Here is an 18,325-nt window from a genome sequence, read left to right on the forward strand (position 1 = left end):
TTTAGGTGTAAAACCTGGCTTACTTTGCCCAGAGCTTGAGAAAGCTTTTAACACGCATATGGGAAAACAGAGGAGCAGCCCTTTATAAATATCTCCATTATAATAGCAAAAGTGAAAAGGTGGCAAGACTTTATCATCCCCACTAAGAGGTTTTTGTTGCCTTCATGATGGCAAAGCTTCCGCCGCTGTTCATAGCGCACGACGCGGGAACGGTGCTGGTGGAGAAAGCTCTGGCCTGGCAGAGGCACCCCCGAGGCTGCCGGGGAGGGCACGGCTTTGGCGGGATGTGGCTCCCCATCGCCCGGCACGGTGTGGGATACATCCTGCCCGCCGCCCCCGACCACCGCGCTGGACCAAACGCAGCTCCTTCCGCGTGACGGTTTTTCAGGAAGCCCGGTTGCCTTGGCGGGATGTATGTATCATTGGGTGGAGAGCTACAGGAAGTGGAGAGTATTTTCTTTTCTCCATTTGTGCCGGATCAGACTCTTATTTAAAAGATAGTTCCTATTTCCTAGCTTCATAGATGATACGGATGGAGGGAACCAGCGCATCGCCCAGCCTCGGCACAGGCACGGCGCCGGCCACGGACTGGAATGCTCAGGTAAGGGGATTGCCGAACGACAAATATTTTGCTTATGGATTAGAGGCTTTTAGATGGTCAGTGTTTAAAAAAAAAAACAAACCCTAAAGGCAGCAGAGTGGGCGAGGCCGCCACGGAAAGGCGCTCAAAGCATCCACGCGTGTTCGGGACACGGCGTGTTCCCACCGGCCCTAGAGGCCGCTCTCGGGGCCGGCTCATGAGTTCCCCGCTCCGCAGGCGCCGGGTCCCCCGACCACCGCGCCGGGGCCGCGGCTCCACCGGCTGCGCCCCCGCCGCCAGCCCTGGTCCCCCGCCGGCGGCGGGGCCGGGCCGAGCCGAGCCGTGCCGAGCCGGGCCGTGCCGAGCCGGGCCGGGCCGAGCCATGCCGAGCCGAGCCTAGCCGAGCGGGGCCGGGCCGAGCCGGGCCGTGCCGAGCCGGGCCGGGCCGAGCCATGCCGAGCCGAGCCTAGCCGAGCGGGGCCGGGCCGAGCCGAGCCGTGCCGAGCCATGCCGAGCCATGCCGAGCCGTGCCGAGCCGTGCACGCCGTGCCGAGCCGGGCCGAGCCGAGCGGGGCCGTGCCAGGCCGTGCCGAGCCGGGCCGTGCCGAGCCGGGCCGAGCCGAGCCGGGCCGTGCAGAGCCGAGCCGGGCCGTGCCGTGCCGTGCAGAGCCGGGCCGGGCCGGGCCGTGCCGTGCAGAGCCGGGCCGGGCCGTGCCGTGCATCCCGTGCCGTGCAGAGCCGAGCCGGGCCGGGCCGTGCCGTGCAGAGCCGGGCCGAGCCGAGCCGGGCCGGGCCGAGCCGAGCCGAGCCGGGCCGAGCCGTGCCGAGCCGAGCCGCCCCCCGGCGAGTCCCGGATGTTGGAGCGGCCCCCGCTTGCTCCGTCCTTCGCTTCCATAAAAGGCCAAGGGGCCCGGCGGCGCGGGGCGCGTTTTTCCTTTAATTATTATCCCCCTCCCCCTCCTCCTCCCCCTCCTTCTCCCTCTCCTCCCCCCTCTCCCCGCCCGCCCCTTCTCCTCCCGCGGCGGCCCCGCAGGCAGCGGCTGGGGGGCGGCGGGGCAGCGCTGCACCCCCCCGATCCCGCCCCACCGCGCCCCCATCCCACCCCCACTCCCCACACACACCCGGGGCGCGGAGCCGAGCCGAGCTTTGCCGAGCCGAGCCTTACCGAGCCTAGCCGAGCCTTGCCGAGCCGAGCCGGCGGGCGGGCGGGCGGTGAGGCGCGGCTGGCGGCGCAGGAGGCCGGGGCCATGGCGCTGGACGGGATCCGCATGCCGGACGGCTGCTACGCCGATGGGACGTGGGAGCTGAGCGTCCATGTCACCGACCTGGGCCGCGACGTCACCCTGCGGGTCACCGGCGAGATCCACATCGGCGGCGTCATGTTGCGCCTCGTCGAGAAGCTCGGTGAGTCCCCCCGCACCCCCCACCCAGCCCAGCACCCTGCCCCGGCATCCCCCAGCACCCTGCCCCAGTGCTGTGCTTCAGCACCCAGCACCCTGCCCCAGCATCCCCCAGCACCCTGCCCCAGTGCTGTGCTTCAGCACCCAGCACCCTGCCCCAGCATCCCCCAGCACCCTGCCCCAGTGCTGTGCTTCAGCACCCAGCACCCTGCCCCGGCATCCCCCAGCATCCTGTCCCAGTGCTGTGCTTCAGCACCCAGCACCCTGTCCCGGCACCCAGCACCCTGCCCCAGTGCTGTTCTCCAGCACCCAGCACCCTGTCCCGGCACCCAGCACCCTGCCCCAGTGCTGTTCTCCAGCACCCAGCACCCTGTCCCGGCACCCAGCACCCTGCCCCAGTGCTGTTCTCCAGCACCCAGCATCCTGCCCCAGCATCCCCTAGCACCCTGCCCCAGTGCTGTGCTCCAGCACCCTGTCCCGGCACCCAGCACCCTGCCCCAGTGCTGTTCTCCAGCACCCAGCACCCTGCCCCAGCATCCCCTAGCACCCTGCCCCAGTGCTGTTCTCCAGCACCCAGCATCCTGCCCCAGCATCCCCTAGCACCCTGCCCCAGTGCTGTGCTCCAGCACCCTGTCCCGGCACCCAGCACCCTGCCCCAGTGCTGTGTTTGAGCACCCAGCACCCTGTCCCAGAACCTAGCACCCTGACCCAGTGCTGTGCTCCAGCACCCAGCACTCTGCCCCAGCACCTAGCACTCTGCCTGCCCCAGCACCCCGCCTTAGCACCACATCCCAGCCCCAGCCTGCCCCGTGCACCCATCCACGCTCCACGCAGAAGCCCCCACCCCCCCAGCCCGGCGAGGTCCCCAGCAGCACCCATGCTCCCAGCCCAGCCAGCACCCAGTGCTGCCCCATCCTAACCGCCTTGGGCCAAAACCAGCCAAACTTTTACACCCCGGGGCCGGTGGCGGGGCCGCAGCCCACATCTGTCGGCTGCTTCACATGCTGGATTTTACACAGAGCCGGGAAACATCTTCCTTTATGGGGCGGGTGGGGGATTCTTATGGGTGCTCTCTAGTTTACAGAAAAAATTCTCAAGTTGTAGCTGGCTCTGTGCTGCTTTGGGTGAGAAAAACACCTCTGTGAGCCTGGGGTCATTAACAGGGTGGTGTGGGCAAGGTGGGGCTTGGGCTTGGGACCGGGGACCCCGCGGTGTCCGGTGGCTTTGGGTGCGCACCTGGACAAAGAGCCCGTTTGTCTGGGACGCGTGGGAATGCTCGGCCGAAGCCGCCGGGACGGAGCCAGCTTGGACGCGCTCCCCGCCGACGGCGAGCGCCCCGACCCGCCGGCCGTGGGGAGCTCTGCCCCGCCAAACCTCCCCCTTGTCTTTTTATCAGCTCTTTATGGTTCGGGTGTGTTTACTCAGCGGTATAGTCCGGGCTGATGACTGTAATTGCACAAATAAAATATTAATTGCGAGGTCCCCGCGCGTGCCTGCGGCAGTGGGAGTAGCGGAGCTGTCAGCTGCGCCTGCAGGTCCCCGTGCAACGCAAAGCTCTCGTGCGGCTTTAAAAATACCTTCTCCCACCATGCTTAGGTTTTGATTTATGAATTATCTGAAGTTAAAGGAAGGAAGAGATGGATATAAATATGCTTGTTTCGAAAGGAAGCAAGTGCTCGCATCAAAGGGTCTCATGCTGGAGATAGCCTTGACTCTCCGAAAACTTGGTATTTTTGTTGTTGTTATTTTTATGCTGGCGCTGCAGAAACTTTGCTGAAGTTGAGCACTCAGTGGCTAGGGAGAAAAAAATAAGAGCTATTAGAAATGGTTAAAAAGTCATCCCATTGCTCACGAATGAATAAGTGATGCTCCTCTCGGTTTTGAGCTGCACCTGGTGTCGGGGCTGGGAGATACCGCAGCAGAGCCGGGGCCGACTCGTGTGCCGACTGCTGGGCGCGTGCATGGGGACGAAGCCCAGCAAGGACCTAAATTAGCGCCTGACGTAATGCACACACGCCCCACACAACCCCCCCCAAAATGTGTTTGCCCGGATCCTCTCCACTTGTTAAATTAGGGATTGTATTAGAGGGAAGGAATGCAGCGGCCGCAGGGCCAGCCCCGGCGGGGATGGATGGTGTTCCCCTGGGGGGCTCAGCCCCAATGCCCACCTCCCCGGGACGATCAAGACCTGCAGCTATCTCTGGCTGTTGCCTTCCCTTCCCCCTTGGCTCTTGTCACCGAGCTGAGCTATACGTATTTAGTTCCTTTTAATCTTCCCGTGTGTCGGCTCTTCCAGCCCTCTCATTATTTTTATGGCTCTTCTTTATGCTCCTGCCAGTTTATCAGGGTTGGGTTTAGCAGAGTGGAGTGGGATGGGACTCGCTCCTCGCCCTTGTGTGCCTCCTCAATGCCCTCCTTCATCCAGCCTCTGCCACGGCCTCGTCTCCAGATATATTAATTTTGCAATTTTTCTACATTTAAACCCTTTCCCTGCATTTTGAACCTGTCCCTCCCCATTGTCCCCGCTGGTGTTTTTTTCCCTTCTTTAACAACTCCCAGCGTTAAGAAAAAATCATTCATCTTTTGCAAAGCAGACTTTTGCTGTGAGTTTAAAGGAAATGTTTTAAAAAGAAAGTTTCCTTGCAGCTCTGGGATCCCCTATGGACTGCTCCGCTTGCGCGTCGTGGGGAGAGGAAAGAAGGGGGGCTGTGCCTTGGGCAGAGGTTTGCCGGCTCCATCCTTTGGGACAAACCTCCCGTAGCTTCGTGCTGCCAGAGGGCAGGGAGAGCAGGTTTTTTGTGGCCTGCCCAGAGTTTCACTGAAGTTTAGGGCATTGCTGTGATTTTGCAGCAGACCGGCCCCGCTCTGGCTGTAGGATGCTGGTAGAAGCTGTTCAGCCACTGGCGAACGGGGGTAAAATTGCCTTCCCTCCTCCGAGCAGCAAGGGGAGCTTGGAAAAGGGAAAAATCTAGATTTAGATTAGTATTTTCTGATGCTTGTAGGAGAAAACGATCGCAATAATTAGCCCTTTGCTTTGGAGAGGGCTGGGGTGCATCGGGGGCGCATGTTGGGGTGCCACGCTCGGAGCGAGGATGCAGAAAAGTCTCTCCTCCCTAATTGCAAGGCTGCAGGTATCAGTAAATCTTCTTGACTCGGTCCTTGCCCGCACAGAGCGGCTGCGGTCGGACTATTTGGGAATAGGCAATTAAAATCTGTCACTAATGCAGGCAGGGATTGGAAGAAACCCAAGTGGCAGATAGGGATTCTGGTTACTCAAGTGAATTGCAATGACCTGTTCGCTCCCCTGTTATTTATCACCGTGCTGGATTAAGCCACTTTGCTAATTGAGCCGTGCCATGTGCTTGGCAGAGTCGTCTCTGAAAAATGGGCAAAAAACTGCTGAGGTTTTAAGAGCAGTAGTATTTAGTAGGTCCGTGCGGGTAGGGGTCTGTAGTGGAAACTCCTGATGCTCACCCAGGGGTTTTTAGGAATTTTGCCACTATTGACTTACAAACAAACAAAAAAAAAAGAGGCTTAAAATCACTGGGAGCAGAGGAAGGAAGGAAGTGAACGCAGGTTATTGTTGTTGTCAACTTACGCCTGTTTTAAACACATGCAGGAAAAAAAAATACTGCTTTTTTGAAATGCACTTGAGAGGAGCCCTGTGGGATGGACGTTAAACGCAGGCTTGCGTTTGTGGGATGCTCTGTGCGGTAGTGGGAATAAAAGAGTAGCTGATGGAAGCAGGGAGGGAGGGACAAATGGTGGCTGGCAGAGCAATGCCTTGAGACGGATGGCCTAAATGTGCACTGAGCAGAGTCAGAAAGTCCACGGGTAGGAGTTTTGCGGTGGAAACGCAGATTTCTGTCTAGTTTTCTTTTACAGGCAGTATATGCATGGCTGCCAGCTCCAGCTGCGGGGGCTTGCTGGGAGCACTGGGGGAGATCTGGGTGCTTTTAGGGATTTGTACCTGAAGCTCAATGAATGAAAAAAAGCCAAAACAAAGAAAAAGAAAAAAAAAAAAAAAAAAAGAGCTGGGTTTGGAATTACGATAGTCCTTGGGCTGCGCCGGGGGTCGCCGTCTAAGCAAGCCCCCTGCCCTTGATGGAGAGCGGCTGGTAACGGCAGGCAGTGATGACATCTTCTGAGGCCTTGGGCTTTTTTGGGAATTACATCTTCGATAAGGGTTTGGGCAACTCCTTTAAACTCCATTGTTTGCGATGTCAGCAGCTCCTCCGCTATCTCCTTTCCATCCCTTGGGAGAGGGCGGGATGTCACCTGAGGACTGGCACAGGAGTTGTCATGCAAAGCGTTTTGTTTCAGGTGATGTAGCACATGGAGCTCTTTCTTTTGCTGGTTTTAGCCTGCAAATGTGCCTGGGATTCACCCAAGGAGCTCTGTTCGCCATCGAATCGACTCTTCCCATGTTATCTTGCCAATGACTTCAGATAGCCTTTAGGAAGATCGATTGAAAATATTAACGTTCTCCCTGTAAAGTCTTTTTCTTAATGGATTCCTTAAAGGGTTATGAATAAAACACCAAGAAAAGCGCAGCGTCATTGATTTCCCCGGCTTTGTGTCTGAGGTTTTGCAGTGCTTATAAATCCTTTGAGCCATCCTGAGACTTGCTGGGGAAATTCTTTGCCCTGAAACTCAAATGAACTCTTTGAAACAGCTTAAGGCTGCGTAAGAGAAGTGCAAAGTCCTTGCCCCAGCCCCGTTTCTATTGCAGACACAAGGCAGGATGAGTCTGCAGTGGTGACTCGCTCCTTTGGCTTTGGAATTACCTGAGACTCGGGTAGGGCCTCGCTGGGTGACCACATGTGCTTTGCTGTTAGAGGAGGGGAGAGAAATGGTTGGAGGCTAAAGAGAAATAAAGGAAGGGGTTTTATTGTAGCCACACTTTCCAGAAATACTTATCTGAGCATCAGTGCTTGGTGCCTGGGGTATGGTCGGAGCATTTCTCCGGTCCATGCCGCCAGGCTGAAAGCTGAGCATCTTCATTTGCAAGATCTGCAGATACTCGTCTGGCCGTCAGTTGTCAGGCAAGACAAGAAGGATGTTTTGCTTCAAAATCAGCGCTCAGTCACTCTTCAATATTGCTTTTCAAGTACGTGGCGTTCATGAGAGGACTCTGAGTGCCATTTAATACGCCGGGAGGCTTGCGAGAAGCTGGCTGTATTCTCTCCTAGGTGGGGTGGTGAGTGGTTGTCTCAAATAACGTGATAAATGGTGTCGGTGTTTGCTGCTGAGGGCAGCGCGGGCTGCTGCAGCTTGGGCAGGAGGATTCCTCCGACGCTCCGCACTGACCCCCCTCCAGGTTTCCCCGGGAAATCTCATCCCAGGCTTTTAAACAGCAAAACTTGCACAGCCAGTGGGAGGTGGGCTGGTGAGCACAGAGGCTGGGGGGGATTTGGCGTGCTGCTGAGCACAAAAGTCCTGCTCCAGAAACGAGCTGGGTTTGGGGCCATTTTGAGGTGGAAGTGGTACCCTGGGAGCTGCCAGCCGCTGCCCAGCAGGGATGCTCCCAACAGAGATGCTCCCACTTCAGCAGCATCTTCAAGGAGATCAACAGAGCTGCTGACGTACCCTGCATTTACATATTGCTGCTTGATTAATATCTGTGCTAGTGACCTGTACTGAATCCTTGTCCTCCGAATAACGCATTTTTAATGACATTTAACTAAATATATGCAAGGGCCTATTAACACAGGCACTCTCCATCCACGCACATTGATCCGTGCGGGGCTGACTCTTCACATCCAACTTTTGACTCCAGGAAGCTTCTACATAGGCCCACACCAAATTGCAGGATCACGGCTCAAATAACATCCTCTTTGTTAGCCAAAGTGGAATATTCATCTGAGCTGCCAGTGACCAGGGGAATTTGGGGCGGGGGTAGGTAAAAGCCATACGCAGGCAGCTCCAAGCTGCAGTCATGACAATTAATATTGCTACCCAGAGTGGTGATGACTCTTTGGAAGAGAAAAAAATCAATTAAATTTTCCAATTTTATTCGTATTCAATTTTTTATTTTAATTTTTTCACTACAAGCCATCCGCTTTGGCTTGAAAGAGCCCGGCCGGTGACACAGATCCCAGTCGGAGGGGGAAGAGAGCGGGGCGGGAGGCGGCGGTGGCGGCGTTCCCGCGAATACCAGAGCCTGGGTTTGTCGTACCACAGACAGGAAATCATTGGGTTTGCTGCTCCCACCCACCCCAAATCAGTAGTTTCCTCTTCCAGCTCGCTTAGGTTTCGATTTGACGTAAGGCGTGCGGGGAAGCTGGCCTGGGGAGCTGCGCTTGCCATGCTCGTGTCACTCCAAGGGAGCTAAAATAGAAATCATCATGTTCACACACTTCCCTTTTTTTCTTTCTTTTTTCTGTCTGTTTCCCACCCCCCATAGCCATCCTTTCCTTCTCCCCACCCTTCTCCATCAGGGCTTGCGTTTTGCCCAGGGATCTGGCTGAGTCTCTCTCAACCATATAAAAACCCAGACAAATTGTACTCAAAATAATTCAATATTTCAATGTGGAAGCCAAATGCCTCAGGGTGTTCCCTGGCAGGGATTTCTGAACCCTCTCTCTATGCTGTTACACCTGTGATGGTTGCATTTGTAGCAGGCACCATCCTTCCTTGGGTACTAGGGTAAAATCGTCCACCACCTCTGATTTTTGCTTTAGAAAAACGGCGTTTGGTAGTCGTTAGTCTGCAGCTTGCAGACCGCTGCGGGTTTCTGAGCAGCTTCTTGCAAACCCACTGTGGGACGTTACAAAAAGCAAACCGGGTTCCTGGATTTTAACCCTTGGTCTCTGATTATGCAGGAGGGGAAAAAAAAAGGATTGTGGATAACTGCGTGAAATTGTGGATGAGGGGAGTGTTTACCAAGTTGGGAAAGAGCAGCGGGAGTATTTGCACTGCAAACTTAAGTTGTAGCAATGTCACTGGTGACGCTGCCACTGTGAGCTCCTATTTTGGGTGTTTGGGGGATTATTTGGTTTTTAGTGGTGGTATTTCTTACAGGCAAGGGGAAGGAAGGAGATTTACGGCGCTTGTGGAGCTCGTGGCACACTGACTTCAGCCCAGTGTCCAGCCCTGGGTGTGCTTGGGGGAAAAAGTTTTGTACTGTTAAAACATCCTAAAGAAAATGCCTTTCTTCGTTCTCGTTCTGAAATGTGAATTAACCAATAGTTTAGATAGGGGCAGAGAAACAAAACTGAGCAAAGCTGCTCAGCTGGCGGGATTTGGTTCTGAACATTCTCAGTGGCTTTCGGGGTTTTTCAGGTGTTATAATTCGGGAAGAATACTGAGACCCCAAATTCCTGCTGGATGGGGAAATAATGAGTTTGAGCAGACTTGCAATAATTTAGTTTTCTTGGCCAGGTTTGCTTTTTGCACATTGCTTTGGTTTTGGTTGTCCAGGCTGGAGCTTCCACTGGGTAGAACTGATGGGGCAGGCGAAGAAAAGCTCCCAGCACAACAGGAGGAAGCTTTTTTTATTTTCTTTTTTATTTTCTGCTTGGCTTTTCTTGCACTCGCCTGTTTTCCAGTGACTTTGCAGCAGCTCTGGGTGCAGCTCGCACTCAGTGGCCATTCAAGTATGAACCTCGGTCGGGAGCTGTGTGCGCGGCATGACTGTGAGCCAGTATTGGTCCCTCTCCTGCAGACCACATGGGATCTTGGAGAACTCCAGTTTTCGGTAAAACACGGCTGAATTTGGACAACAGGTTGAGAACAGCACTGGGAGGGGGTGCGTGTAGGCAGACAGACACACCAGCAGTTGCATAAACCTTCCCCTGTATAACCTCGGGTGGATTTTAGCTTGCAAAACATCTAGACAGCAACCAAAAATTTATCTTGCCAATTATTACATTTTAAGTCTCTTACCAGCCAATTATACATGTTTGGTGGTTGTCGTCTTTTTTTCCCCCCCACTCCTCCCTGCAGGCATATGTACTTTTTGAAGGGTTAATTGCCAAAACTCCAAATTCAATTAGAAAGTCTGCATTTTATGAAATTGCCTGGAAAGAGCTATACCGCTGTCTTGCTGAGCTTCCCTTCCTTGCTGATAATGCACAGAGCTTTGCTCGACACGATGTCCGGCTCGAGAGCTGTCTGCAGCAGAAATTGTCTTCTCCGCCATCCCTGAGCTTGGCTGTGTGATGGGTGAGGTGGACCCAAGCTCTTCGAGGACTTAAAGCCCTTTAAAAGTGTGTTGCGTGCATCAACCAGCTTGGGCTGACTTACACAGAAATAAGTAAGAAAAATAGCAAGGTTTCATCCCTTCCCTGTGGCATCTCCCTGTATCTCTGCAGAGGACCTGGGGCAGAGACCAGCTTCACCCCAACTCTTGCTTTGCCCCAGGAGCTCTTTCCACAACACGTGCAAGGGAAGGCTGGTGGCACGCGAGGCACTTGGCTGCTGTCACTGCCAGGGAGGGATGAGGGTCCTTCCCCAGGGCTTACGCTGTGACCGGCAGGATGCACTTGGGGAGAAACCTGGATGGTTTGGTGTCTTCCTGCAGACCTGGATCCCGCCTGGCCTGCAGGAGAGGGGCCAGCGCTGGCTCACAGGTTTGGTGTGGGGTGTCGCGACAGTTGCAAACCTCGCTTTCCGGAGGGCTAAGCTTTTATCAGAGAATAACTGTCATTAAGGCGCGCTTGGGGAATTGCCTGGCAAGGCTGAAGCTTCGGATGAGAAGCCGGGAACTCAGGTTGCCCGTTCGGTCCTCCTTTATCCGCCGTATGTATCGTCCTGCCAAGCGTCCTCTGGCTCCGTTGTCGGGTATGATGTCTCTTTGGCAGGGAACCGCTCTGTTACGCCTCGCACGTTCATTGGGGATGAGTCAGGATTGCAGACTGCTGGCACCGTCACCCTGGGGCACTTTTCCTTTTTGGTGAGGGAAGGGAAGTGCAATACACGGCTGGGGGGTGAGGGAGCACCCGGGCTGGTAGTCAAGGCAGTTGAGTGCTCCCTGGAGAAGCGGTTTTCCTTCCTTCCTTCCTCTGCTGCTGTGTTTCTGTCTGATGCTTCCTATTTTGTGCTGGATGAATCATGGAAACTGCGCTTGTTAATTGAGTTTGCTGCCATTTCTCGTGATTCCATGGGAGGCATGGAGCAGGCAGTGAAAGCCCGCTCGGGAGGGGTGCTTGACGAGGTGGGGGAAACACTTGGCTGTAAAGATCCTGATTTTAAAAAAAATATTAAACAACAACAACAAAAAATCCACCCTTGCTTTCCTTTATTCCCTCCTGTATTAAAACAAGCAAGCCAAATTGCTCTGGGGTGCTGGTGCAAGGATTTACAGCAAGGCTGCAGGGCGCTTGCAAAGGCCTTCCCGAGCCGATCGTGCTTGTTAGCGTGGGGGTGTTGGGGAGCCGAGGTGACCCCGGCTTTCAGCTCCTCCAGAGGGGTTTCCTGATGTTTCAGCTGTGTTCAGCATTGCTGCAAAACTGCTTTCCCTGCTCAGAGGTTTAAACAGGGTGGGTATGGCTGCGCTGCGCAGGTGAGCAGCTCGGAGAAACCCACAGACCTCCTGCTGCAATAGGTGATGATAAGGAAAATAGGTTTTATTGCATATATATGTATGTATAATGAATTTATGCATAAAAACACAATAAAAGTATGTAGGTACCTCTAGGGCACACACCATACACTGGCTTCACAGCTCGTGGTACAGATCGCTTGTGCCTTTTGCGTTTGTGGGATAGCATCAGAGGTGTAAAGCAAATTTAAAGGGGGTTTTGCTGGGTTTTTTGCTGTTTTTTGCAGGTTGGTGGCATCCATTCAGGGCAAAGGTAAATCATTTCAGCCGCAGGAGAAGGGGTATTTGTGTTTCAGTACTAGCAGTGCAAGTAGTAGATACTGCCGTGGCATCTTAATGAATTAAATTTCTAAGTGCTAGTTGAGTAATCCTATTAACACTGAAAAGAGCTTCCTTCCTAGAGTTTATGTTAAAAAAAAAGTAAGTAACTTTCAGGCTTGTCGGGATTTGCTCTTCTTCCCGAAGCCTATGTGTGGACCCGGCTCTGGCTGAGATGCTGAAGGCAGGCGAGTGCGGAGGAGCGGGGGCTCAGCATCCCACGGGTCCGGAGGAGCAAAGCCCTGCACCGCCGGGAGCAGCGTTTCGGGGCCGTTTGGGTTTGATGTATCAGCCTTGTGTTTTTGCAAAGATGCTCATCGATGGTGTGGGTTTGTACAGTGTCCCTGCTCCGCAACGTGGATTATAAAACAATGCCAATAATTTAGAAACGGAGCGGTGACATTTCGGGGGGGCTTTTGCCATGCGTCCCTTCTGGGCTGTGGGACGTGGTGGGCTCTTCAGGAGGAGGGTTTGGTTTTGAGCAACATAAGGATTGACCGTTGCATTTTTTTTGTCACCTCTTTGGTGCTTCTGTTACCGTCCCTGCCCTGTCAAGATTTGGGCTTGCCCTCGTACACCTCACTCATAAACCCAATAAAAGGACACTTCTTTTGCCAGCAGCACGTTCCCTCATTAGGAGAAGACGCTCCATAATCTTTCTGAGCAAGGACGCGTTGAACATCTGCGTTCGGCGTTGTGGCCTGATGCACTCGGTGTCTTCCACAGGTGGTTTTTTTTCTTCCCCTCCTCCGTTTTTTTCATTGCTCTTGAATAGCTCACTGCGAGTACACGGTGTGCTTCGGCGTCGGGATTGTGCAGCGGTGAACCACGCACGTCCCCTGGCACGCCGGGACGGGAGGGAGGTCTCCTGCGCTCGGTCGCGCTCACGGGAGTCGCAGCCTTGGGCGCAAGGCTGCTTTTGTCGCATTTATTTATTTTGTTTTTAATAAGCCAAATTACTTTTCATGCAAAAATGTTGTTCTTAGATTTAAATTCCAGCACGGGTCCGCCCTGTTTTGGACACCTTTGTGGGTGTGTTTAGATGTTCTCCTGAACGTTTGTTTTCCTGAAGATGAAGTAGGATAGAACTGTGGTGGTAGTTGCCCGCGGTGGTAAGTACAGGAAAATTCAAGGTACCACTTTGCATTCACCAGCGAGTAAAAGCCCTTCTGCAGGTGGTTGCTGCCGATGTACGTCGTGTTTTTCACAGCCTGTGTCAAATACATAGAGGGCACGTGATTAAAACCCTCTATTAAATCTCATTAGTACCAAGAGCACCAGATTGTCGTGGCTACAGCTTTATTACAGCAGCCTGATAATAATTTCAGAGAATATTTATCTCTGTGTTTCAAAGTATAATTTTTCAAGTGTCGTGACCGGAGGCTGGAAGGATTTTTGTTCTGTTTTGAACTTTGCTCTGCAATTAAATCGCCGTTGGGGGGTGGAGGGGAGTCTATGCCCGTGCACACCATACCCCAAAAGGCTCAAATCCGCACTCAAAAATAGAGTCTGCCCCAAGACAGCGACTGTGTCACCCAGCAAAATGCATCAGCACTTCTCTTGGACTCGGGATAAATGAAAACAGCTCTGGTTTTAATTTTTTTTTTTTCCATAATTGGCCTGGAAGGAGTGGCTTTGGCATGTTTGAAGGAATCTGGGTTTAAGGAGGTCAGCGCAAGCACTGAGGGCAGCCATCCTGTCCCTCCCCGTGGGGAGCAGTGGGTTCAGATATATAGAAATGTGTGTGTTTGTATATATGCACTCATAAAATACAGGTACAGCTTTGTGTGTATGGGTACACACACATAGCTGTACCCATATTTTTATATATATAAATATATTTTTAATATAGAAAATTAGATATATAGATACAAATAGAAAAACATGTAGAAGATATACAGAAAAATATATAGAAATATATTTTTACAGATATTTTAAAAAATTCTGGCTTGGTTTCTTTTGCCTTATTGTTGACTGCAACGATCAGCCTAAGATGAGCCGGTCCGCTCTCTGGCGTTGTAGGGTCGCAGCAGGTCCGCGGGCCAGCGCTGCAGCCTGGGCACATCTGTCTCGTGAAATCCCGATCCCTGCACGGGCTGGGGGGGACTTTTCAAAAGCAAGCGATGATCCTGCAGCCGTCCCCAGCAAACCGCGTGGGTCTGGATCCGTTCCACTGAGATGGAGAAGCCGATCCCTGCACCAGCGTCCGCAGGTGGGGGAGGGAAACTCAGCGGTATTTAATGGTTCTATCAGTTGTTTCTGGAAAGTAAATAGTATTAATGGCCGTGAGAGCAGGCGCTGGCTGGAGCAGGACCTTCAGCACCGCTCTTGGATGTAAAAACACTTCTTTATTCTTGCCCCAGCCCTTACCGCAGTGCCTCTGTCCTGCTCTGTGCACCGGATTAGCCATTTTTTGGTACTTGTGAATGTTTCGGGAACATTTGCAATATTCTGTGATTTGTTTAGTGATCTGAAGATATGCCTTCAGACCTCATTGACACACACCGCTCGATAGGACGTGGAAAAGGAAAACCTACCAAAGCAACCACGTGATGTTATGTACAACGATTTTTGGTGGTGTTTGGGGTCCTTTTCCCCCCTTGTTTTTCACTTGTAGTCTTAAATTACTCTCTTTTTCCAGTTTTTTAATACTTCTGCCTTGCTGGCCATGCACAGTGGCCACGCGGTGCATCCCGAGGGGACAGGAGGGTGCATCCCCTCCCAGCGAGCTCGCCCAGGACACACGAGGCACTCCCCAGCTATTTATTGCTGGAGGTCTCTTTTTTTTTTTCCTTTGAAGGAGTTTTTCTTCCCCTCTGGCTTCCCAAGAGGGGTGTGTAGCCAGCCAACACCCAGCCTCTGGCTTGGAGAGCCCCTGGCCGCTCCTTGGGGCTTGCAAGCACTGGATTAATGCATTATCAGCAGGTATTTGAGCTTCAAGGTACTTTAATCTCCCAGCTGCCTCTCGAGCTGTCTGCTACCTGCAGTGGGGGTTTTAAATGTGCTGTTCACATCTGTATTTTTCAATAAAATGCATATTGCATATTAATTTTTAAAAAATACAACCCACTTTTTATTTTCTTCCAACCTTACAAAAATCCTTGACCAGTTTTAGCCCATCTGCACCAAACCCACTGAAAAGCTCGAAAGTCGGGTTGTTGGGGTTTTTTCCTCAGTATCTTATGAAATATAAAAGTCACATTTTGGAAGAGGAAATGCTTGGCTTATGAGTTAGTTTCAGTTCTTGCACTGTGTCTTATATATATAGCATTTATATATGTGTGTGTCTGTATAAACGTGTGTGTATATGACACATATATGTGTATATATTTTTATATGCATATATTTTATGTGTGTATATATTATATACGCCTATCTTTTTATATACGTGTATACATACGATGTGTGTATATATGTATGTTTATATGCATAATATTTTACACATATATATGGAGCAATTTGAGGTATTGTGTGGGAAATGGAAAGGCATTTTGCTACCTCAACTTCCCAAGCGTGGGAGGAGCTTGGGAATAGTCACGAGCAGGAATAATCATGGTTAAGGCACCCCTGGTGTACACTCACCGCGGGGGAAGAGCCAGGACTGGGGAGGGCTGCTGGGCTAATTCTGCTCCTGAGGAAAAACAACCAGTTGGAGGGATGGGCTTTGGTTCTGCCGTGTTTTGTACCACAGGAGGATGGTCCTTCCATATTGCTCCCCTGGGAGGGCCGAGAACCTGGATCCGTCGCTCTAAAAGCCATCACTTTGTAATCGAGAAGTGAACTGAAACCTCTGCTTTGGCCGCATCCACTGCCCCTCTTAAGGTGAAGAGAAACCAGAGAGGTGGGAAACCAGCTTCAGCTGCAAATCTGTGTTTCCAAAAAATCAAACAAAAGACATGATGCAAACCACACGGGCTTGCAGATGTTCCCTCCCTACCTACTCAAGTTATGCAGGAGCTTTCTAATGATCTGCTTCGGATGTTAGGTTTGATGGAGGCATTCGCAGGCTCTTTGCTGTCCGATGGATTTAATCAGCAGGGTGTGCGTGAAAGGGGATCTGGTGTTATCCCGTGGGAGCCTTTCCTAGAGGTGGAGACCACTGCTGGAGACTCCTGCTCTCCAAATACCAACCTAGTGGGGTTTAACCATGTGCCGGGGGGCGCAGGGGAAGAGTTTTATTTGGTCGTGTCGGGCCTCTTTTGTTCGGAGCGGTGGATGGAAGGAGGGCCCATCTGCAGCAGGGGATATCCCGAAATAACAGGGCAAATACAGTGTTTATGTAACGCCAGAGACTTGTATACTTTTGCTTGTAAGTCATAAGCTCGCACGGAGAGCCTGCCAAGTGATGGGAGTGCTTCTGAAGAAGGGAGGTTCAACAGCTGCTGCAGAAGCAGAGCAGAAAAGGGCCTTTTAAAGTCCACTGATCAGCAGAGGGAAAGCGTTTGCAGTAGCCGGCTCCTGGAGTAAATGGGATAAATGGGCCATCAGGAAGAGCGGATGGGGCTGCCTCAATCTTCTTTGCCCTTCACCAATATTTGGCTTTGTTGCTTAAATGGTAATTACATACGTGTGTATCTGCACAGCAGCAAGCCCAGAATTAAAATACACTTTGTATGCATCTCAATTAAGACTTATTTTCTGCTGCTTGAATTCTAGATGTGAATTTAGTGGTAGCTGTGGGAATAAAAATATGCAATTGTAATTATGCTGGACAAGCTGGTGCGATGTGGCTGTGGTGAGGCACTGGCATGAATTGAAAGCTGAGGATGTTTAAGGTTTAAAATACTTTCTTGAGCAGCTCTTTGTCTCTTCTCGTAACATTCTGTCCTCGCAGAGGTCTCTGCATCCATCTGGGTGATTTAGGATGCTTCTTGCATTTGCAGGACTGTGTGAACAGCTTTTCAAGGTAGACAGCAAGTTTGCTCTGTGGGTTTTGCTGTACAAAATGTCCTCAGCATCACCCGTGCCGCGTCTCTGCCTCTTGGCATGGTTTTAGAGGCCAATGCAAAACCAGGTTCTTCCTCAAAAAAACCCAGAGCCGGGTCCCCCAGCCCTCCCAGGCTTCCAGCAGCTGACGTTTCAGTGCAGGCTGTGCAGGGAGGTGGAGGAAGCAGGGAGCAGGGATTATTTTTGATGCCGGGAAGGAAGCGCTGTGCTTCCCCTTCCCGCGGGCGCTGCTGCTGGGGTTGGGCTCCTGGAGCTCCCTGTCCCCAAGCCAGCTGACACTGACAGCTCCAGCCTTCACATCTCTGCAGCCCCGCAGCCTTCACCTGGCAGGTTTCCTGGCCTGGAAGGGGAACATCGGTGGCAAGGATTTGCTGTGACCCTAGCAAACGCATGCAGCTCATTTCCAGAGATCCCTCTGTGCTCTCCTTTGCCCAAGGTGACCATGGTGGGAGGATGCTTTTTTATTGCACTGAGGACACCTAAATCCTGGTGGCTCTGGTGTTCCTCTCCCGCTGCTGTGCCATAAGCAGGAATCAGCCCGATTTAGACTAATATGGGTGGATTTTCCCGTCCCACTGAACAAGCCTGTTTCTTTTCCTATTTGCTTTGAGATGCTGATGAACACTTGGCCAGCCCTGACCATTTCTGCTTCCTTGAATGGCAGCGTTGCTGTAAGGCTGGTACACTTCATGGCTGGAAAGAGCAGCTCAGCTCATGGATGCACAAGTAGTGTTTAGCAGCTCAGAGGAGCTTCTGGATCTGCAAACACCTCTGCTGAGATTTGCAGTGTGGCTTTGGACCTGTAGTAACCTTTTGAACTCAAGGCCTGGGATCTCTAAATAAGTTTGCAGCATTTGGAGACTTACCCCGGGCTCTCGGCTTGCTTTCTGTAAATACAAAGGGCCCAGTCCTGTGACTGACAGGAGTAAATGGGAAAAGACTGAGCTGAAATAATAAGCCTTGTCGTAAAGCTGTAACCCCGACGAGTCAGTAACTCGTGAATTGGGACCCTGATGAAGATTTATAAACCTTTGATCAGATTTAACCAGGCGGTTGGCATTCCCTGGTGTGCAAGGATTGCTCCGAGCCCTGGGTCACACCAGTGCCTTGCAAAGCATGGAAGATTTCTTCTCCACATGTTAAACTCAACCCCACAAGTCAGCTGCTAAACATTTGCCAAGCTCTTTTATATATAACTACCCTGTGGGGCAGCCACAGACCTTTACCTTTCTGGCCATAGCCCACATCTCACTGTTAATTCAAAGTGTTAATTGCTCTCAGGCCGAAAGACGATGCTGTGCATATTTGTGCCATGGCCTGAAAGGTTAATCTGCAGCGTAAACCCAAATCCCCTCTGTTAGGCATAAATGTTAGTGATTCAAAATGCCTTTAGTTTTTTTTCCTCCCCAGACTCCCAGTGCCAATGTGTTCAGCTTTCAGTAGGGCAGAAGTTGGACTTCATTACCAAAGTCCATTGTAATGATTTCTCAGATTTTTCCAAGAGTAGCCAAGGCTTGTGCAAGTTTGCATGCTTTT

The 18,325-nt window shown here is 52.2% G+C and overlaps 1 protein-coding gene across 4 annotated transcripts in view; it reads left to right on the forward strand.

The window, feature by feature from the left end:
- The first annotated feature begins 1,562 nt into the window (after positions 1-1,562).
- FERMT2 (FERM domain containing kindlin 2) overlaps positions 1,563-18,325 on the forward strand; it is a 51,694-nt gene continuing 34,931 nt past the window's right edge. The window contains exon 1 of one of the 4 annotated variants that reach the window (XM_064461116.1): positions 1,563-1,984. In XM_064461116.1, coding sequence (XP_064317186.1) covers positions 1,828-1,984 — 157 coding nt within the window. In that variant the 5' untranslated portion in view covers positions 1,563-1,827. The remainder of the gene's footprint in view (positions 1,985-18,325) is intronic. The other 3 variants (XM_064461117.1, XM_064461118.1, XM_064461119.1) reach the window with 3 other exon arrangements.

Source organism: Phalacrocorax carbo, chromosome 9, assembly GCF_963921805.1.
Source record: "Phalacrocorax carbo chromosome 9, bPhaCar2.1, whole genome shotgun sequence".
Lineage (NCBI taxonomy): Eukaryota > Metazoa > Chordata > Aves > Suliformes > Phalacrocoracidae > Phalacrocorax > Phalacrocorax carbo.